The sequence below is a fragment of the Eucyclogobius newberryi genome, unplaced genomic scaffold, assembly GCF_026437365.1.
Source record: "Eucyclogobius newberryi isolate DKJ021-1_F unplaced genomic scaffold, fEucNew1.0.hap1 SCAF_20, whole genome shotgun sequence".
Taxonomy (NCBI): domain Eukaryota; kingdom Metazoa; phylum Chordata; class Actinopteri; order Gobiiformes; family Gobiidae; genus Eucyclogobius; species Eucyclogobius newberryi.
In genome coordinates this window covers 13,094,254-13,118,123 of record NW_027315835.1, presented here as the reverse complement: position 1 = coordinate 13,118,123, position 23,870 = coordinate 13,094,254, and the positions used below count along the sequence as shown (strand labels likewise).

The window sequence follows — 23,870 nt, the reverse complement described above, 5'->3', positions numbered from 1 at the left end:
GACTAAGAAAACCTAAAAACATGTTTAACGAGAGATTACACATACGGTCTGGAAGTAGCTTGCATAGTCAATTTCTTTGGCCACAAAACTGTACATGTCCGCTGATAGTTGATCCTGCAAAATAACAACAGCTTAAAGTCAGAGGAGGAGAAAAACAGTTTGATTGTATTGGATAATATTTGGAAACTGCACAAAGACTAATTATTGCACAGCATACAAAGTCTATTTCAGTTTATGAAAGGCTACCTGGAACTGGTCAATCCAGGACTACTTCAGGATTAAAGGTACACTGCATAACCTTTCTAGTGGAGTATGATAGTACACGAGTATCCACCACATGCTTGTCTCCATGGAGGTGTTCTTGGAGACAAGCAGGTAACAGTATGAACATCAATACCTATACTGGAAATGTAGATGATCATGTAGCGATTCCCTATCTTATGATACTGATCTGATACCTATCCAAGTCATTTTGAGATAAACACATTTTTACCAACTTCAACACAGTCAATTAACAGAACCTATAGAATTCAGTCACTGAGTAATATTGTTTTGCCATTTTAAAGTTACTGGGTAGACAAATTATGTTATTAACATATTATTATGGTATTAAAATTCTTAAAATGTTAAGAAGTTTTGATAACTTGTTTTGACTTTATTCGGCTGGATTGAGTGTTCTCTTCGTGTCGTTGCGATGTGTCTTGGCTCTGAGTCCCCCGGCTCCGGCCCCGCCCCCCGGCTCCGGCCCCGCCCCCCGGCCGGCGCCGTACCGCGTTTCCACAAAGGAGGAACTCATGAAACTGCGGAGAACAGTCGTCTTACCCGGAGAGCGTCACGTTATCCCGTCGCAATACTGACCTAACCTAATACTTATGTGCAATTCTGTCGTATGTGCAATTGCTGTTGGAATTCATGTGCAATTACTGTGAAATTCATGTGCAATCTATGTGCTGTCGTGACACATATTCATGTGCAATTACTGTTGTGATCACATGCAATGGTATTTATTTATTTATTTATTTGTCTATGGGAGTTTTATTTATTTATAGGAGATCTTCTACTGAAAGTGTTTTTCAGACTTTCTATAAGTGATCTGTTCTTCTGTATCTACCTCTGTATCTACCTGCGTTGCACCAATGAAATTTCCCCATGTGGGACAATAAAGGAATATCTTATCTTATCTTAACATGTTGAAATAGTTAAGTAACTTGGTATTGGTTGATATTAGGAATCGGCTGGTACCCAAAGCCCAAGAATCGATATCAGAACTGAAAAACCAGAACTCATCCAGGGCTGATACGGTCCAATAGAAAACCAGAATAATTTTAGACTTGACTTATTTTCTTTTGCCATTACAAGATGTCATGATTATTTTGGACGCTGTGAACTTCAGATGTTGACAATATCATCATAAGCCATAAGCCAAGCTGAAGAACCAAAATACTTAATATGCAATTTATTATAACATACTCTACATATCTCCATGCGATTGGCTGCTTCTTCCATCTCTTCCCTGAGGTGGTCCGCCTTGGCCCCCGTCGGCTGCATGTTACTGGACAGTCCTGAAGATTTCGAGGACTGGTAGAACCTGGGAATACGATGTTTAGGGATTTAGAGGATGAGAAAAATAACTCCCAACAAAACAAAAAAGCCCTAAAGCTGATAAATGGATGTTGAAGTGAGACCTTTTTCTTTAGCTTAATAATCTTCATGACTTTCGACACATCGATGAGAAATGCCACAAAAGAAAATTGTTTTGGAAAGGGATTACCAAAGTTTGACAAAATGACAAGACACTTTTCAACTTTTCCTCAAATATCGTTGGTTCGTTTTATCTATCCGACAGTCTGAGCTCAGGGGGAGAAATAATGTGCACTGCTATTGTGTGCGCTGAGGCATTGTGGGGAAAAATGACAACAGATTTGGGTCGCATACAAACTCAGCGATGCAGAAAAGGACAGAATCACATTTGTTGTTTTGTTATGGTTTCGGACACAACAACTAAGTCCAAAATTACATTGTGTGAGTTAAACATTTACCTTTACATTATGCTATGACTCAACAAAAATCTGCAATATTGCTCAAACTGCACAGGTCTATTTAAAATGTAATTCGACAGCTTGGAATGGCTCAATAAAACTAGACAGTCAATTTTATCTGCTCTTTCAGTGTCTAAAGCATTGATTAATGTCGCCGTAATTAAGCACGACTTTGCCAGCAGACGAGAAAGTGGGATTATGTGTTGACTGGGACTAAGTCAGTAAAAACAACTTCATGCAATGGTTTTATACAGTTTTATCATCCAAATGTGAACCTTTTGGGAATTTTTCTTGTTATAATGTGAGTAACATTGCATAGATAACACAATCCATCATATGAAAGAAAAACAACAGAGAATGAAGCTTATCTAAATCAACAATTAATATATTACAAGAAAATGTGTTAATGTAAATAAACGACTATAAAGAACTTCATTGATCTCACCGTGAAAAAATTTAGTTAATATTATCATTACTACACTACACTAGTATGAGAGTAAACGGTCGCGAATGAATGCCCCTAAAGGTTAATCCTGTGTTTAACTAGATTATCTGTTGCCCCCAGGGACTTGTAAGAATAATAATAATATCCTGAAAGTGACCTTTTTGACATTTGACCTCACACTGAATTCACAGTCAACATCTGCCACTCATTGCTTCACTATGACACACAGTGAAAACATAACAGTAGCAATAGCATTATTACATAGCATTTCCCCCTCAATAATGTTTTTTTGTAGACTGGAGTGAGATGTTAGCACAGACACAACCTTTCTGAGTGCAATCAAATCCTGGTGACATTCAGGGAGGCTTTGAGTCAGTTCACAGGGGATGGAGTTTCTCAGTCTTCAACACTTCCTGATCTTTCGCTCTCTCAAGACAGACAATCACACACTCACCGTGTCCGTGCAGAGTCCATGTCCAGGACCAGCTTTGCTAAATGTTTTCTTTGTTTCTGGATATTTGGGATTTCCACCTGAGAAGACAGAGCAGAAGGATCAGTGTGAGACGGCGCACACAAAGATCTCATACAGATCGAATGACAAAATTACAGTTTTGGAAAATACACAGGAGACTTTTTTTCCGGCCATCAATAGTGTAAGACAAATTAGGATTGTTGCCATAGCAATTGACAATTTAAGATAAAAAATTATATCTTTTGAATGGGAGAAAGGCCTCAAAATATTGCATACAACAGGAAGCTGAAACCGATAAATACGTGACATTTTAAGGCGTCTTGACCATTGAATAGATTTCCAATATATTTTAGAATAGTTAATTGCTATGGAAACAGTGCAAATGTTTCACTCTCCAACCCAAGGATGGACTTTGTTACCTCTGCCAGGTCGTAGAGCGGCTCAATGACGTCTCTCTCGATGGTGAGTTCGAACGTGATCAGCTCTTGCGCCAGTTTGTCCTGCGTGTCTCCACAGAGTTTTAACATCTTCCTGCAAACACACAACATTCAGCATTAAACACAGAACAGCACAATGTATTCAACTCTAGAACAAAAATGTATGGTAAACCAGGCTTACTGTAGAACTAAACCTGGAGGTCTCTTCAGTTTTTAATTGTTTGATTGTAATTTGTTCCATAAAAAAACAGGTTAATTCAGAAACATCGAAATCGACTTGGTGAGTTTAGACTGAAATTGAAATTACAACAAAACAAGACAGAATCTTCCACAAAAACCTGGCTTATTTAGTAAATCTGTAAAATTAAATTATTAGTTTTTTCTTTGATAAATAACTTAAGATTAAGATTTAGTCACTTTCACTCACTCTCAGCAAGAAAAATAACAACAACAACAACAACAACACATACATTAAATCACAAAAACCCGGTATACAACATTGGACTTCAATGTTGCAATTAGTGGGGTAAAGTCATTCAGTTAGAAAAAAATTATGCAAGTTTGTTGTTATACTGGCAATTAAAAAATAATGAATATTTATAATGGACACGGTGAACTATGTCCTGTTGCACACAGATACAGTATGAGACACGGGTGAGTGATCGCTCTGGGTGGACGCCAGACAAAAACATTCCTTTCCGTGTCAGTGCTTTTCAGGAAAAACAGAGCCACACTTTAGACTCATCAGTGATTATTTTACAGTATATGAACGACTTTAGTGTTTGTGTCTGAATTCACTCACCCCAAGAGCGAGTCGTCCCCCAGCACCGCAGAGCCCTCCACCATGCATTGTGCTAGCGTCGTCAGAGGAAGCTTTTTCTGAGGACGGAAATATACATGACATTAAATAAAAAAAATGTGCATGACTACAACACTGCAATGAAGTATTAAAAAACTGTTTTCTGTTCTTAACTGTAGGGATGTCATGATTATTCAGTTAATTGATAATAATAAGTGATTGTTCAGGTTACAGTATAATCGTAAAAAACTAAAAATAATAATCGTGTCATTTTTTTAAGCAACATTAAGACGTTTTTGTTCAATATGTTTGTTCAATATAAAAAATAAAAAAAAATCAAGTTAAATGTAAAGAACTGCATCTAATCTGGCTGTTTTTGTCACATTTAACTTACTTTGTTGTTCAGAAAGTAACATTTTGTGAAGCTGGAATGAAAGAAAATTAAAGACTCTCAATAAATCGTGATGTTTTTTGTCAAAATAATCGTAACACAAAAATGTTACATTGTGACATCCCTATGCAATTATAGTTTATGTAGTGCTTATCTAAATCTCAAAAGCAACTAACCACTTATTGGTTGCTCTGCCTGTCTTCCTGTTTTATAATGAGGTAAAATAGTGACAAAAAGGACCTTTAAACAAGACATGAGGACTCATTACATGGTCTAAAACAAAAAAAGAACAGGGTTGACTCTCATGATTCATAAAAGCAGAACTAAGAAGAAGGGAAACCGTGGCCAAGTTGTATTTTATGGGCTGTTTTTTTTTTAATTTAAGGCTTTTTTTTTTCAAAAGCCAGTTGCTCTCTGAATATCTGAAAACCCTGGTTCACATGAGCTCTCAAACAATCAGTTAGATATAAGTTCCTCTGTCCTGTTGGAATGTATTATCCATTGTCTTCTGTTTTTCTCACCGATGGAGATCTAACAGACTTCTTGTCCACGTCCACGCCCTGCTGTCCCTGCAGACACGCCGTCAGCTTCTTGTGAGTGCTGTGGGAGACTTGCTTCACCAGCTCCAGACGCTTCTCCACCTGAGACACAAGGGACAATGAACACAACACTCAATACACATTACAATACACTACAGTGGAATACAGGCTCAATTCGATTGCAAATGTTTTATTTTTTGTGGGGGCATTTAGGATGTTCTGGCCCATAGGCTTTATTCAACATGAAAGGGAAATGAGACTGGGGCAGCAAAATGTGACAGTCGGATTCAAATGCCCCACACGGCCTGTATATGTGACAACAAGAGACACCAATAGCAAGTGTTTTCAGTGTATTCCGTGAGAGTGTGTGGGGTCGCCTCTGCAACGATCCAACCTGTAACTTGGCCTGGTGGTGCCACTTTGTTTCCAAAATAGATACATTTAATGAACATCTGCCCTGGAGCGGCACTAATGTCACTATGCATATTTGGAGTGGTTTGATACATTTTGTGGGATAATGGACCTTTAAAAAAATATTTCACAACCATTATCAAAGTACTAGCAATTTCTCAGGAGTGGATTATGTCATACTTGCAAATGAATTAAGTGACAAGCTTGTACAGGCAATGTAGCCCAACGGGAGAAACTGTTGAGCAGAAAACTTGTGGGCTATTGGGATCTACATGACAGCCTCTGCAACTGTTGTACCAACATGCCGCTTACAAGATTGTTTTATATTTTGATTTGAACAAATATTTCTGAAATGGTTTGACTAAGAGTGTGTGCACACTTGTTGTTATTGGGTCCTAAATCAAGCCCATTTTGTCCCGATGAGGACTTGGTTTGGTGCCGTTCTAGTCCTTGTTTAATCCTGATCCAGGTTTGGTTTTGCGTTTGATCCTGGTTTAGTCCAATTTTGATGAAGTATGAGGTAACGCATGCCCATTTCATGTAATTTTACTTCATAATTTTACTTCCCCACTTTGTTTTGAAGTGTAAATTAGATCTACTTTTATTTATTTATTTAAGGATTTAGCATTGGACGAACCAGATGCAATGTTTTAAGTGTATGTAGCAGAATATGCTAATTTATTTGTGCATACATTTGGAAACTTATCTAAAGCTTTGCAGTACAGATTACATTCCATTTATTTCTGGATGTTTACAAGGTGGAAAAAACATAGACACATTCATTCATTACAATCTTACCTGTAGTAGATCATCACTGAGAACTTCAGTTTTTTCTGCCCTAGAAAACACAGAAAAAGTGACAGTCAATTGAGGAAATCATTTTGATTGTGCAACATGGCTCTGGGAATGGGAACAGGCTTTATAACCCATCTGTCACTCAGAGAAGTCAGCATGACGAAGAATAGTGAAACAGGTTTTTGACATGTCACAGATTCAAATCAAAACCTGCAGGTATCATCACACTTTATACAAACAGTTTTCATTTATAGAGCATTTTAGTCATGCATTACAAGGCATGCACAATGGCAGAATCTTTTGCCTGTACCATTTCTGGAGTCTCCTCTTTTTTTGTACGTGTAAAAAGATTTAAAAAAGAAAAGAAAAAGAAAGCTATATGATACACAAATGCACAAATAAATTCACTCGGCAATTGACAGTCTTAAAGGTTGTTTCCTATCCAAGACCAATAGTAATCTTCAGCCTTTAAGCAACTCTACATACACCAAGACAAGTTCCTATGTTTGTGAATTCTGTTCATTGACAATGGCAATAAACCCTTTCTGATTCTGATTCTGATTTAAGACATTTGAATATACACTATATGCTTCTTATCGTGTGAGTTCATATGCAACATAAATGGTTACCGTTTAATTGACTCAGAGCTTACTGCATTGTTCAAGAGCATATGTTTATTCACTGCAGGCCACGTTTGGTTACATAAACCATATAATATTGACTGACTCACTGCAAAGCCTCAATGCTGAGAGCTGCTGAAGAGCCTGTAAATGCAATGTAAAAGGACACTGATGCCTTGAGCAAAAGGGATCGACAAACAAAATCAATGGTGATATTACAACAGTCCTGTTTACAAGGGTTTATGAAGGAGTATTGGAAAAACAGAGGAAAGTTACAATTACACAGAGCTATGTTTTATGAGACTGTAAACCTATATGAGCTTTAAAACAGTCGCCATACCTGGAAATACTTTGAAACAAACAGACAAAAGCAACTGTTAAACTGACACTTCCACCCCTGCGCTCCACACATACCACAGATATTGCTTGCGTTTACAACTTGCTGCTGCGATACTTTCAGTACAACAAAAAAATTTATGAAATGCAACCCGGTTTTCAACAAGCCTTGAAACTGCAGGGTTAGGTCAGGTAATCCTGTGTAGCAGGTGATAAGCCACAAAGTACATGCATTGTTTGCATTCACTTGGGTTGCAACCAGTCTTATATTTGTCCGTTTCATTATAGGACGTTTATTTGTCTATGGTGTTTTTATTTCAACAATGATTAACTAAATGTACATTTTCTTAACATCTACCAACAACAATTAGTATATAGCTTGTAGTGTTGGTAAAAAAGTAAACACAACGGTGGTGGAACAAACCAATAAACTGCAGAGTCAATACTGGTAAATACATTTGACTCATCACTATTGTTTACGAATACTTTTGAAATACCGCTTTAGTATTAGCATCTTAAAATCTTCATTGGTTCAACATTACACTGAATTAAAATATTTTCAAGCTATTTTTGCATGATTAAATAAGAAAAATACAGACATTTACATTACTATACATCACATTTAAAAGAACATGTCAAAAACACGTCATCTGCACCTTTAACAACAACACAAACAACACAATGAGCTCTGTGTGCAAATGAAGTCAGAAGCCAGTGATAAAATGACAACTGCCAAAAAAAACATACATAAACTTACAGTATTATCAACTCCAAACATCCAGTACAATACTTTGAGACAAATTGGTAGTACTTTGAGAACGCCAATTTCAAAGGAACAACACTTAGATGCAACTGATAAACTGTTGAGTATGTGGTTCTACAGGGAGAGGAACGGGTGGAGTGGTTTCAATCAACGCAAGGGGAAATCACAAATCAAATACACATAGCTCAATAACAGAAGTGAGATAATATGCCCTGAAATTAGACTTTTAACAATAAATCAAGTACATTACACAAGCTATCTTTTTTTTTACACATTGTAAATACCAAAGCTACACAGTCCATTATTGGTCTGACAAAGTGGACTTACGGCGCCTGGCTGTTCCTTCGCGAGGCTCTAGACCTGCTGATGGTGAGTTTTCTCTTCCACATCCCCCCGGGAACAGGAGGGAAGCCACCTGTTCTCATGTGGGCTCCCGTACAGTACAGAGCAGAGACAGGAACACAAGAGGGAGAGAGGCAGCGAGGGAGCGAGGGACAGAGGGAGGGGCAGGTATGAGACCTGACTATCTGGTCCTCTTATTCATCACCCACCGACTCACCACAGCCAAGAATTCAACTGCCAACCGGTACAAGGAAATACAAGTAGTGGATTTGTATAATTGTACTGTAGTAGTAACACGCTGTATGTTCTCAACTATAACTTTCATCTGAATTTTTTGTATTTATACATTTTTTCAATTTTGTAACAATTCTGGTTGTATTTTGAGCAGGGATTTGCTAAAATATACTTTATTGATCCACAAGGGAAATTATACTTAAACACAATAGTTCTTACAATACAAAATATAAAAATATTGATACTAAATTGATACTAAATACTAAATAACCGTAAGGTATTTATTTTGTGACAACGCTACAATTTTGTTGCTTGTTTAGAGAAAGAATACATGCTTGAGAAATACATTTGACATATTCACTGTTTTGATAATTAAAATGGATATTTCATATGAGGTTTGTGCAGGTTGTGGTTTAACAAAGAAATTGTGTTGTTAAAATGTCTGTGGTTCTTTAAAAATCTATATATTGTGCACAATATATTGATTATTGCATTTGTATTTATTGTATCGTGAGCCATCTATTGAGTCTGCATTGAATTGCGAGTAACCGTGATACCAAGCCCACATTTTTGAGTGAGTTTGCTTGAGACAATCTATAAAGTTAAGTGTTTGAAATGTCAGCATAAAAGTAAGTTATTCTACCATTATAAACAGTTCATAGTGCACATTTTGAACACATTTCCTCCACAAAGAGAGGGAATAACAACTGCTAAACAAATACAAGAAGAATACCATACATTTCACTTTTTAGGTTAAACAGGCAAGCATGTTTTATCCATAAAAGACAGAATATGTTGTTGTACGCTGGGGACATTTATTCTTCCTAAAAACTAGCAGCTTTTGCGATTTGATAAGTGAGCCAAATAGTGATTACATTTTGATTGCTTTTAAAGATTTGAACGTAATTTTAGACCCACTTAATCAGACGGAAAGACGGAATCCAAATCTTAATTCTAATAATCACTGGCTCAAAAACACAAGTCTGGATAATGCTCTCCCTTTGCGTTTGTTCCCCGGTGACTTCAACAAGAGTCCAGATTTCACGGCTCACTGACTGTAGCTGTGGAGGCAAAATCTCTAATGAGGAGGTTAACTTTAGTCAACAGCAATATCTCAACAAACAACCGCCCACTCCCTCCTCCTCTACTGATGTTCATACTCAAAAAAACAAGTAATGCAAAACAAACTGCAGTAGTTGTTCCTCCACATAACATTACCTTGAGTTACCTGTAATACATTGCTGTAACATCTGCATAGTGTGCAAATGCCCAGAAATTGAGATGTGCCGAGTTACCAGCAGGAGGCAAAATAGTGCTACTCCATTATTCATGTGCAGAAGATGGGAATCTGATTTGACATACCTGCTGCAATGGGCTTTTGGGAGTAAGAGATATTTGTTTTTTACTGTTCACTACACTGGTTTTCTAATATAAAAACAACAAGCTGTGCTCATTGTTCATTATTTGAAATGAATAGGCTCCTAATGAGGTATATGAATGAAGTGTTTTGACAAAGGCAGTTCAAAACGTAATATTTTGCTGTTATTTTGATTAATTTTAGGGGTGAAAGGTAAGTAATATTCATCGTTTTCAGATTATAGAAACTGTGTAGTTAGCCACTTCATTGAGACATAAAGACTATCAGCAACCTTTATACTATACTGGTACTTATACAATGAATAGTATTAAGTCCTAATAATATGAGCTCATGCTTCCATTTCAACCCAAAAAACAGCTTTGTTCACTTCACAAAACAATCTTTCAGTGTCTTCCCGTCTTCACTGCCAAACTTTACAAAATACAAGATTCAAAAGATGTCGCCCAGTGATTCAGCGACAGATTTTCCGAAGTAGTCTTAATCTGAGTGAGACCGAACATGCGTCAGAGCCTGCTCCAAACATAAACCACGTCAGCGTCTCTAAAATCACAGCCAGCTCCTCTCTTTGCTTCAGTGCAGCATCAGCGTTTGTCGTCACCCGGGATTCCCACTGGAGAACAGGAAGTGTGCGTGGCCAGTGAGTAACAGGAGTGGGAGAGATGACAAGAAGAGAAGATGGCACTGGGCCCAGAGCTAATTTACTTGATAAATCTTTGTGAGTGATTTCCAAAAGAAAGCAGCTGTGTTAGAAGTGAGTGTATAATGGCTAATATCCCAGATTTTTCTTCCTGGTTGGTTTGATATCTTTTAAAAGGCCAGGCAAACTTCAAATGGCATAGGAGCGCTGATGCATTGTGACCTTTCAGTGGGAAGAGGAACCATGCATTTTATAGGAGTCATATCAGTTAACCAGACCATTTTACAACAGATACTAATACTTTTTCCAAAACATGTTAAAAGTTCAAAACATTATTTTAGCAATACGTAGGATTACGACATTTAAGTCAATTAAACCTACTCCTCATTATCCATTTCACACATTATATCCTCCAGATCGTTCGTAAGTTGTTTCTATAAAAATAAATAGATAAGCAATAAGACAAAATATGTAATTTTCTTGTATATTCTAAGCAAATCTTTATTTTTGACGATACATAAATTCCACAAATAGGGTAAGGTTATAGTGTAAAGCTTACAATATAAAGCTAACAAATAATAGCATGACTTGAGATATGTTGTTCCATCCAAGAAAAATACAAAGTGCACTTCAACATCAACTAAGTAGTGAGAGAAACAAAAACTTCTTAAATCAATGTATTAAACCGATATCTTAGTCAGTAAGTATCGCTTGCATAGAAAATCCAGTATTTGAGAGGGAAAAAAATGCTTTGCTTGTTTGTTAGTTGCTCAATAAGTAAAACATTGTGTGGGTGTAGATCCTGTATGAATCGATATTAATGGTGTTTGCTTGTATTAATACAGTTATTTAAATATGTAAATAAGAGCACTTCTCTCTGACTCACACGCCTAAGATGTGTCATTGTCGCCTGTTTTTATTCACAATTTCTACAGTCTCAAATTGTATTCATGTTTTTGCTAAAGCCTCACAATATGACAAGCCGGCGTTCATAAACCTTGACAAAAATCATATAATTATTCTTGTTTTTCTGACTTCCCTGAACCTGGACGTCTCCTCGCTACAGGCGCTCCAATCAGCCCAGCCTCACTCCTGTGTCTACTGTCGGCAGGAGGAAAGAGAAACCGCTCTTTTGTCTGCTCTAATATATTCATTAAATGTTGGCAGACTAGACACTTTATTGGAGGAAGCAGCGGGAAAACAATGAAAAGATATGTAATGTTATATCCCTTAAGCCTGCAGGATACAGCACATTCTCAATGTGTTTGATTGAGATATAAAAATGGCAACTGCAAAATTAAATCCCATCAAAGAGCAGTACTAAAAAAAGAGGCATAAGACTAAATTACTCTTTAGTACGGTTGGGAAACATTTTTTCAATAAATGTATTCTTCTTGATACATTTTATTCTTATTTTTATGTTATAACTACCGATGCACAATATGGAATATGATTGCAATTTGTGATATGGCTGTTAATTACTGCAAACCGATATAATTGTGATATTTCAATATAATTTTTGACACAATAATTTCAGTTGTTCATGTAATTGTCAAATACTGTCAAAAGAACTTAATGTAAAAGAAACAATACAGAAACTAAATTGAATCTAATTTTGACTGAATATGGAAAATTATTAATAAAATCTGCCTTTTTTTACGTTTTTCATGTTTAAAAACTTTGTGTTTTTGCGATATCTTCAGTTTAGTTTGCAATATGGATTATTGCATTAGCCAATACTGCGATATCGATACATATGCAATATATTGTGCATCCCTAACTTTGACATGATGACAGCATTATATTTCAAGGCAAATTATTTTAGGACAATTCCAGTCTAATATAATGTTATATTTGGTGTTTGCAGATTGTTGGCGTGTTTTTCCCCTCTAAATTTGATTGTTCGCTGCTGTTGTGGGAAAGTATGCGTTGTATCAAGATCTTGAAACCAATCATATAATAAACCCTGGGCAAACAGATTAAAAGGAATTATAGTTACGTATCGCGCAAAATAATCTACTTCACGGTTTGCAATTTGTTACTTCCACCTCATGCAAAGAAAGCTGATTCAAGGGCATCGAAAATAAACCACACAGTGCAGGTGACGCCAGATTACCCAGCATGCCTTTCTTCGCCAAAACTAGGGGGGAGGCGTGTGTTGCCATGGCAGCGGGTGACAAAGCAGTGGGACGGATCAAACCCTGAAGTGAGGCGGGCGTGAGAAGATGAATGAGGAGAGCAAGTGCACTCATTGTTTTAATGGGAGGAGATTGGAGCGCTGCTGGTGGTACGGGTCAATCATTTGTCACTACAGGACCACCACACCCCGAGACCGTCTCTATCTCCGAGTCTCAACGTAAATGCAGACCCACGCTTGGTTTCAAGGTCATCAGATTCACTATTCGCTGCATGGGTGAGAGCAGGAGGGAGGATAAGGAACAGTAAGATGATTGTTCAAAGCAGCATTTCTGAGTTATGATCACTGTGTAAAGATGACAGCACATCGCGGTACAGTAGGGGCGATGCTTTGACAAAGAGAATACAAAATAAAATATAGGCCCTTCCTGGATTGATGTGTTTAGAATAGTCGTGCTCACAGCCTGGTATCGATATAAACATTCAGTCAATTCATTTTAATGAGGCGGCAAAATAGAACATTAATTTTGACCTTTGTGAGCTGTGCAGATAAATGGTCGTTGTTTAAATGTTTGTCACATTTGGCAAAAAGTAATAACAGTCAAAATGTTACTTGTGCTTCTTACTAAAATAGACCATGGTTCTTTATGTCACTACAGAACCAAATATGTATCTAACTGTCATCTGATCAACTTTAACACTATAAGTGATGAGCTTTTGTTAATAGTTCAACAACAAAACAAACTCACTTCTAACAATAAACCATCTGAGCAAAGGAAATGAAAAGATAACAAAGATATTTATTGAAATGGTGTCTCAACAAAATACAACACTAAATAACAGGAAGTAACTGAGGAAATATGCAGCGTGCCATACAAAAGGCCACAAGGAATGCAAGAAATATGTGAAAAAACTACAGATTATAAGACTGAGAACCTTCACAAGCACCACCAGAGATGAGCTCTTATAAATTGGTTGATATGGTTATTCTTCCAATATAAAGTATGGGCTAAATTTACCTAAAATGGACCTAATCCATCTGGCGTTGCTAATCCTAATGCAAGAAACTTTCACCTTTGTTATGACAGCAACAGCATTAATATTGTCAATTTTCTATGTTGTTAACTTATTATGATCTATATTCAGAACTGTAACTAATGTCACTGGTTAATGTCCAATAGCTTTAAACAGAATTCAAAATGATCACAACAATAAAGCAATCTGCGACAAATCAGTGATGCAAAACTGTTTAATTTGATGCAGACCTTGTTTAGAGACAAAAAATGTAATTGAGAAACTGTACTGACTTCCACAGTCATGGCGCATTGTCAACGACTGATGCAAAATCAATTATTAGACTAATTTCTTTCCTTTCAACATGCCAAACCCATCCTGACCAGTTTGATTACCACAACAGTGTAATATTCTCTAATACAGCAGTCAGCAATTAGAGTGTAATTGTAATACTTTATTGCCTGTGCAAACTTCACCACAAATGTCTCTGAGCAATTATGTGTTTATTATCCCCATAAAGCTCTGGTTCAGTCTCAGGAAATCTTATAAGCACGGTCCCAAAGCATGAATCTGTACTACGGTAATCCACATGTTAAAATAGACAGACAATAATGTACAGGCATCGACATGGACAAAATATTAAGCAAGTTAGATACTGTTCTTCTATTCTACAGTAGCAGGAACAGCATATTCATAGGATCTGTATCAAAATGAGCTACTATTAAAAGATGTGCACCTTTTTTAAACCAATATGCACTAAAGCTGATCACTCAATTATTGTCCCACAGTTTGTTCGAATGCAAAGGCTGACCTGATAGAAATAATATCCGAAAGACCCAGAAAAGAGCAGAATGCATCGTACTGAAGGAATTATAGAGCAAAAGACTTAAATTAGTTGTTTGTGAAGGACTTTTTAGTGTATTCTTACTTTTATTAGAAATGTTTCAGAAAAGCAAAAACAGTTATTTATAAGTGCGTGGCTGGAGTGCCGCGGCGCGGTCAAATGGCCGCGCAGTTTCAGGGGCCGCGGCATTTCCCTTATAGCCCGTTATAGCCTCATGGCTAACCCTAACCCTAACCTTAACCTTAACCTTAACCCTAACCCTAACCCTAACGCGGCGCGGTCTAAAACGGCGCTTAACCGCGGTCAAATAGCGGCGCAGTTTCAGGAGCCGCGGCGCGCGGCCGGCACAAAAATAACATGGCTTTTACGGCCGCGCGCCGCGGCACTGCAGACACTCCCTATTTATAATGGGTGGAGTCAAACAAACAAATGTCACAAATTAGTAGTAAAGTCAACCATAAAATAATATCTGGGTAATAATGGTGAGAACAACTTCAAATGAATATAAGTGTCCAATTAAGAGTAATACTAACAATCAAACAATCAAACAACAATCAAACAACAATCAAACAACAATCAAACAACAATCAAAGTGTTACTGATACTGAGATTGTATTGAAAGACCACTCTATCTACTGTCATTGTCATTTGATGTAATGTAACTGTATGAATGTATATGTATATTTAACATTTTAGATAAGTAGATCCCTAGGAAGAATAGCGGCAGCTTGCTGTGGCTAATGAGGCTACTAATAAGAAATAATAAACAAATAAAAATAAAGGGAAGCTTGCGTTTGACAGAGTTTGTCTTGGCTCAACAACTCCTAATAGCTGTGTGGGATATTAACAAAAATGAATACAGTATCTCATATTTTTTAGCATCCCGATAATGATATTCATACAATAATTATGTCAACACAACCAAAATGTGTTAAAACATGTCTTTAAATGTATTAGTTGAAGTTTTAATTATTAGACAAATGTGAAATGTTTGTAAAAGGAATTATAAAAGTGCAGAAATATCATCTTATACCCTAAAAATGTCATTTAAAAAACCTTTTGCATCTTCATAACAACATCACAATATTATCTACATTTCACCCACCTCTATTGATATATGTTTTTATTGTTTGGTTTACAAAAAATGTCACTTTAATTATATATATATTTTTTACATATAAGCAGAATATTTTCATTAGCTGTTTTATTAGTGCACAAGAGAAATATTGAATCCCAAAAATATTGCACCATGCTTCGGTTACTGAGAGATGCGTTGATAGAGTAATTTTCGTGACCTTATGAACTTATCCACGTGTACTTTAGCGACACTTGTTAACAGCATCCCTCGCCTCCTCCTACAACTAAACGAGACCTAAACACTGAACAAATCCTCTTCCAAAAGATAGTCCGATCAGAATGCAGCTCACATCAGACTGTTGGAATGGTCCAGTCCTGCTCCGGCTCCCCGGGGACCTGGCTGCCTCTCTCAAGGAGGCAGTAAATCCCGTCCGCTTTTCTCAGCCGTGCACAATGAACAGGGCCGGCTCATTCCACATTCACCCCGCAGTACCTCGGCAGACTGGTTGGCCCTCGCGATTGACAAGGCAACAAAACATGAGCAGAGCCAGGGAAGAAAAAAAAAAATTGCACCAATAAAGATTTACTCTTCACTCAAGGACAATAGGACGCAGGGTGGAAAAAAGTTATGAGCAGTAAATAGTTGAAAATATGAAGGCGAAAGGACGTCAAGATATTTGCATTCAATTTGATGTGAAAGTTACAGAGAAGCAAATGTTCGCAGGAATGACCTTGGAAGGAACTAAAATGCTACAATAAATATAACTCAATCATTGTGATCTTGAAAGAGGCAAGTGCACAAAGATGAAAACTAATACCGTATTTTCCGGACTATAAGTCGCACCTTTTTTCATAGTTTTGGCCAGGGTGCGACTTATACTTATATTTATACTTATATACTGCGGAGTGACTTTTGTGTGATATTATTTGTTATTTTCACACTTGCAACCTTATTTCATACTTCAGTGCAACTTATATGTTTTTTTGTTCTCTGTTATGCTATTTTTGGCTGGTGCGACTTATACTGCAGAAAATACGGTAACTGAAATTGATCCACAACAATAAAATTTTACTTACTTTTAGTATTTATTTATTTATTCATGTTTGGTAGACCTGACCTTTGACCTCATTGTATTGTTTGCATGTGATGATCAAAACTCACAAAATGGTCTTCCTAGGTTTCCCCTTTGGAGTAACTATTTCTAATCCAACCCTAAACTTGGCCATGACTGAAAATTTTTGAGGATCTAGGCAATATCAGGGCTGTAAAATATATCACAAAAGTATCACTATCATAATTGGCTGACACAATAATCATTATCAATAACTAAAAATAGATTGCGAAATTAAGTAGAAAATTTAGAAAAACTGTAATTTATTCAGGATTTTCCTTTTTTAGTATATCGGTGTAATCCCTCATTCGTCCAGGCGTGTTCCATAGTAGAAAAAAGCTTCAGTTGTAGTCATCTGGACTCAGTTAGAAAAAATTGACGTTTCGACTCTCATCCAAGAGTCATTGTCAATAAAAGAATTTAGATCGAGAACTCCGATATTAATACTGTTCTGTGGTAAGACCCGCCCATTGGGCGGAGCCTTCCTGAAGTAGAAAGAGTTGTTTGTTTCAACAGAAACTCCCCCCTTGTATCTACCGAGCTAGCCTATTCAGAATTTTAATGGGCTATTAGAATCCTCTTTGTCTTTGTGAGACCCTGGCTCAACCACCCTGAGTACCTGATTAGCATCTAAATGTCCTGGTCCTGGTCTTCTACCTTTCCAGGGGTTCAGTATTCCATTATAGATACCAGGAACAGTAGCAGCAGTGAGGATCAGACTGCAGGAAGACACCACCCCACAGGAAAGGACCAAACTGACACCTGAACACATATGCAAACTGTTGGACATCTGTCTGAACACCACTTACTTTCAATTCCGGGGACAATTTTACAGACAGATTCATGGCTGTGCCATGGGCTCGCCCGTCTCTCCCATAGTGGCCAACCTGTACATGGAGCACTTTGAGAAGAAGGCACTGTCCTCATTCTCAGGCATAGCCCCAAAACTGTGGCTTCGCTATGTCGATGATACTTTTGTAACAATTAAGAAACAAGAGCTGGAAACCTTCTCTGATCACATCAATGCTGTGGACCCACATATCAGGTTTACAAGAGAAGACGCTAAGGAGAATCGCTTGGCCTTTCTTGATTGTTCCACAATCAGAGGAGAGGACGGGAAACTCCAAATAGAAGTATATAGGAAACCTACACACACGGACCAGTATCTGCTCTTTGGTTCCAACCACCCACTACAGCACAAGCTGGGGGTGATCAGAACCTTACAACACAGAGCTCAAGGTGTGCCCACCAGCTCAGAGGGCAAGAAGAAAGAGGAAAAACATGTCCGAAATGCCCTCTCAGCCTGTGGTTACCCCGCTTGGGCTCTCAACAGAGTGAAGAGAACCAAGAAGCAGGACAAAAGGGAAACTGAACAGAGAAAGAAGGGTGTTTACCTTATGTGACCCTTATGTGTCTGGCCTGTCGGAAAAACTGCAGAGAATTTTTAGACAACACGAAGTCCCTGTTTATTTTAAACCAGGAAACACTTTAAGACAAAAACTGGTTCATCCTAAGGACAAGTTGCCGACTCAAAAACAGAGCAATGTAGTTTATTCGATCCAATGCAGTGAAGAAAGCTGTAAAGAACGGTACATAGGTGAGACGAAACAGCCTCTACACAAGAGGCTCTATCAGCACAGAAGAAATACAAGTTCAGGACCTTAGAGTGCCGTGCATCTCCATCTTGAAGCCTCTAATCACTCGTTTGAAGACGGTGAGGTGAAGGTTTTAAGCAGGGAGAAAAGATGGTTTGAAAGAGGAGTCAAGGAAGCTATTTTTGTTAAAAAAGAAAGACCTTCTTTAAACAGAAATGGAGGGCTAAGATTCAATCTTCCTGGTATCTATAATGGAATACTGAACCCCTGGAAAGGTAGAAGACCAGGACCAGGACATGTAGATGCTAATCAGGTCCTCAGGGTGTTTGAGCCAGGGTCTCACAAAGACAAAGAGGATTCTAATAGCCCATTAAAATTCTGAATAGGCTAGCTCGGTAGATACAAGGGGGGAGTTTCTGTTGAAACAAACAACTCTTTCTACTTCAGGAAGGCTCCGCCCAATGGGCGGGTATAATTTTCAATATTGTTTAGCCCTAATTTGTACTATGAATTAGCTATAATCTATCCAAATAGGGCTAACATACATACAGTGTAGTTAATGTTATCACTTCTTGTAAGTAAGCAAAAAAAAATCCAATACATAGTTTTTACTGTCTCGGCTTTTTTGAAAAGAAGCACTGCTGCATCTAAACTTGTAAGTTATTGGTAACTCTGAAGTCATACAGTATTTGTAGACAGGTCACATAAAAGTATTGCTTGGGTCACAGACAAAATGTGAACAATCAAACCTCAGTCAAGTCTACTGAAACTACAGTATGGGCTGACTGAACAGACATTGTGGGTAGAAAGAATCAAATGCAGTGTGTTCTTGCTTAAATATCTATAATAAAACTTGCTTCTGATCATGGTTTGGATGATGATGATGATTTGGCCTGTGCATTAAATGAACATCCTTACAGGTGTTCTGCTGAACATCTGCTAAAATGGCTGTACTTGATCTAGACCCGGACTTGCTGTGTTTCTGTAGCCTGGCCAGGACCACCACTGCCCCCCTCCCCACCCCTCTGCATCACCCACATCTCCCTTCAACACAACTTGGATTCAAGCCAAGGATGAGCTAAGCCACAGACCTGCATATTTTGTCCATAACATCTTGAACCTACCAAGAGAGTTTGTCTGACGCTAAGCAGGGTTGGACCTGGTTAGTACTTGGATGGGAGCCCACTGAGAACACCAGGTGCCAAATTGGCACAGTGGCTCTACTGCATACTGCCGTTGTGTCCTTAAGCAAGTTAATTCACCACCATTGCCTTGAATATGATGTGTGTGAATTATTGGTAGTGGTCACAGGGGCCAATGGCTCAAATTGGCAGCCCTGTATTACCACCAAGTATAAAAACAAAAATATGTCAAGAGGAGGCGTGGTGGCTACAGACCAGCGCCCGGGGACCCATCTCCAGATCTGAAGCTAGCTTTGCAAAGGACCTTTGCCTATTTTGCATGTTTTGGGTTGATGGGGAAAATCAGAGGATCAACCAATCTAAATTCAAACCTGCGACCTTCTGGTTGTGAAGCGAGAGTGTTTGCTCTGAGTAAAAGAACAAACATCTTACTTCTTAATTAATAAGAATTGGCCTTTTCCTAGTGGCTTCACCTTATCTTCAAGAAGAATGTGGTTGATGTGGTTGGAAGTATTAACATCTCCACAGAGACAAGCAGGTGGTGTTTACTCCGCCAGAAAAATTACATGGCGCATCATATTCCCAAAGGGAAAAAAGGTTTTACTTGAATGTAATCAACATGTCATTAAACAATTAAAGGTGTGTTCCATAGATTTGCTGTGTTACAGGGGGTTACTAGAGAAATGTTCAAATATAAATGATTTTAAGTGTGTGAGTATCAACAGGGAGCAAACAGCAGGCGAGCACTGAGCCATCACCATCACACTCATGTTACATTCACCGTCAACCCCAACTAATGACTACAGCTGTTTCATACTATTGATCTGACAATCAGAGCTGAAATACTGATGATGTTTGAACAAACCAGATGTGATGATATTTACTGGGCAATAAATCAAAATAAAGTAAATGTTTGTGTTGCTAAATTATGCTAAGCAAATCTGAAAATGAATTATTTAGAAAGTTAATGATTGATACAGGCCCTTTCTGATCAAATAACTCTTGCAAGATAGGGACAAGTATACTAACTTCAGTCACAAGGGGTCAGTATCTGGATTTTTTTATTTTTTATTTTGCATATGCCACAAGAGGTCAGGTCATATTATCCATGAACAAAAAGGAAAGTAAAGGTCGAGGGAGAAATCGATGGATTCCAGTTAGACATTGAGATCTAAGGGGCAACATCTATAACAATACCTTTCCTTCTTAAAAATGAAAAGTGGTTAGATAGGTGTAAAGAATTATGAGGTGACTTTGCTGCTAAAAACATCGGCGCTCCCATCTGAAAGTGAAGACATGTGGCTAAAATATGTTGCGTCCTTGTGCATCTGGATAATGGCAGTCAAGAGGGAACTCCGTCTCTCACAGCTCATAACTTGTGCCAGCTTTAGACGCCACCCATGGATGGACTCTGAAGCGCAAACACACACACAAACATACAGACCTTATCCAAACTATGATGGAGCTATGGGACCTTTTAGATTTACGAGGGATATTCAAAACATCAGACTCAATGACCCGTTTGTTTGATGCCACGGTCAATAATATGCCAACATTTTGCATGGGGTGATTCATCAGGACTGGTTAAACAAATGAGCTGTTTATTGAGCAGCTCACTGATATTATTTGAATATATTTTACAGGGTACATGAAAAAATACATAGTAGAGACAGCGTCCATATCGACAATAATGGCATCTGAATCAATCCATAATTCTAGTCAATTTGTTGATTATGATGAAACTTATACATTAACCCACATCTAAACAAATATTTCCAATACATTGAATATTAGCTGATGTTTTCATTCTTAATCTACTCATCTTCACCATGAACAGAGAAAACCATTCAACCATCAACATTTCAGCTATGCCTTGTTCTCCTGTTTTTGACCTCACAGTGTCACTAAAACTGTATGTCTTTGCCTTTAAAATAATGTCATGTTACAATTTTAAAAATGCTACATGACATGTAGATATATCCTCAGGCATTTTGAAGTCATTCCATTAGTTATTTAGCATCATTGAAACAAAGTACAGAATAGAAATGTGTCTAACGAGTAAGTTAATTGTCCTTGAGTCTTTACTTACACTCGCATGAACAAAGTATGCACTTATCGAAGACACACAAGAGAACAGTTGTAACAGAGTGACAGCAGAGACTCTTTGTTGCTGTTGTTTGAGGTCACAAACTGTGGAGAATGTCGTTTTACATCCTCAATTGCTGGAACTTGATAACACAATGCATGTCAAAGAATATGATACTCCAATATGAATAGCTTTGCCTTTGTTTATGCTCAAACAATAAAGATGATATTGTATGTACGTACTCATAAAACGCAGCTGAATTGATTAGTTATCACAAATTCATACTAATCACAATCACAGTACTAATCACTGTATTTTATTTTTTGCCCCAGACTGCCCCAGATACAGTACAAGAGCCACCAAAATACCAGAGCATTAGTATTCTTCACCAGTTCCTGTGTCATTAGCTAATGAAAGAGATTTTGTACATTAAACTCTGAGGACATCGTCATTTCGAGTTTCACCTTGATTCATAAAAAAAATAAAAAGAAAGGAAAAAGAATGGAGTGGTGAAAGCAAGCATTTTGTGCCCCCATAGTTGCAGCATCACGGGGGGGCCTCATGGCTTTTATTGTTAAACTAGAAAACAGAAATCACAGCACAATGCACCCATATCCACACATCAACACATTTTTTGTCCTTGAGGAATCCCACAAAGCAATTTCTGATGTTTTTCTCTCGTCACATGAAGCCACAATTTGCCCCAGGCTCATCTCGCTTCTCTGGGCTTCATTTGGACCTGTTACAGCGACACACAAAGACCTAATAAAGAGGAGCCATTAAAATAAAATGGAGAGTTGTAGCGCTCCACACATGGATATCTCTGCTTCACAAAGCCAGACACAAACCATACATGAAAATTACAGTTTCAGTTGTTCAGGTTATTTTTATGATAAATTATATTTATTATATCTAATTGTCCCTGCGACGAGTTGGCCACTGTCCAGGGTGTACCCCGCCTAAGGCCCGAAGTCACTGGGATAGGCTCCAGTCACCCGCGACCCCGAAAGGGAACAAGCGGTAGAAAATGGATGGATGGATGGATGGATATCTAATTGTCTGTAACAATAATGTGCAGACGAGCAATGAATTAATCAATTTGGGGCAAGGCATATGTTTTCATTGCATCAATTGTTTCACCAAAATGATCGAATCAACTCAGCGAAACTAATATTTTGAATTTCTTAGTACTTTACTAAAGCTTTTGGTCAATGATTGTTGTTAGCATGTTAACAAAAAAGGGTTAATTCATGTCATTAATTCATCAGACTTAAACCAAAATAGCATCGACATAACATGGCACTTTTGGATCAAAACATGAGCTTCTGAATAGTAATCTAATACAAATTATGAGAAAGACCAGTGTAGGGTCTCAAAACTACATGTATTCAGTTTATGATTAAGGAAGATTTCTTAGCAGAAACGAGACAAGACGGGGCACCAGGGTTAAACCCAAAGAGCTAAGATACGGTCCTTAATCGCGCTCGTTAAAAAGGTCTGAAGGGTGTTTCACGATTCAGGGACTTACACATAGTCTAATCAAACAAACAATAGTCAATAACTCTTTCGTGTAGTTTATTTATCAAAAGGGTAATCAAAACACCGGAGCAGGAATGCGCACAGGTAAATCACAGGTGATGTTATATCAGATTTAACAGCAGATTTCATGCAGATTATGTTAAACCAGGGTTTTGCCTTTGATAACCAAACGTGTCTATGCTAATCTATATCAAAAAGAGGGAAAGTGAGAAGCTAAAGGGAGGAGGAACAGCTGAGCTCTACCCAAATCACGGCACAAAAACGGACCGCACGCAATTGACTCGGCTTACGGTTCTGTAGAGACTCGGTCCGACTGGTCCTGGTCCGCGGACGAGGTCCGGAGCGAGGCGTCGCGTGGAGCGGTGTGGCGGCGAAGGTTCGTGAAGCGGGCGGCGGCCGGGGAGCGATGCGTCGCGTGGAGCGGAGGAGGCTGCGACGTGCTGTAAGGTCCTTGGCGCCGGGGAGCGGTGTGCTGCGACGTGCTGTAGGGTCCTTGGCGCCGGGGAGCGGTGTGCTGCGACGTGCTGTAGGGTCCTTGGCGCCGGGGAGCGGTGTGCTGCGCCGGGGAGCGAGGGGTCGCGTGGAGCGGTGTGCTGCGACCTCCTTGAAGCGGCGGCGGCAGCGGAGGCGATGTCGGGGAGTTCCTTGGCGGTAGAACGCTTTAGCGGTGTGTTAGCTCCTCACGCG

At 38.3% G+C, this 23,870-nt stretch overlaps 1 protein-coding gene across 7 annotated transcripts in view; it reads right to left on the bottom strand.

Moving 5' to 3' along the window:
* LOC140369486 (rho GTPase-activating protein 44-like) overlaps positions 1-23,870 on the bottom strand; it is a 65,156-nt gene that overhangs the window by 23,397 nt on the left and 17,889 nt on the right. For 6 of the 7 annotated variants that reach the window (XM_072456838.1, XM_072456835.1, XM_072456839.1 and 3 more), the window contains exons 1-8: positions 8,375-8,502; positions 6,332-6,371; positions 5,105-5,224; positions 4,196-4,272; positions 3,376-3,487; positions 2,939-3,015; positions 1,471-1,588; positions 46-114 (exon numbers count right to left, since the gene is read on the bottom strand). In XM_072456838.1, the coding sequence (XP_072312939.1) occupies positions 46-114; positions 1,471-1,588; positions 2,939-3,015; positions 3,376-3,487; positions 4,196-4,272; positions 5,105-5,224; positions 6,332-6,371; positions 8,375-8,472 (711 nt within the window). In that variant the 5' untranslated portion in view covers positions 8,473-8,502. Of the gene's footprint in view, positions 1-45; positions 115-1,470; positions 1,589-2,938; positions 3,016-3,375; positions 3,488-4,195; positions 4,273-5,104; positions 5,225-6,331; positions 6,372-8,374; positions 8,503-23,870 lie in introns of those variants that run through there. The other variant, XM_072456837.1, reaches the window with a different exon arrangement.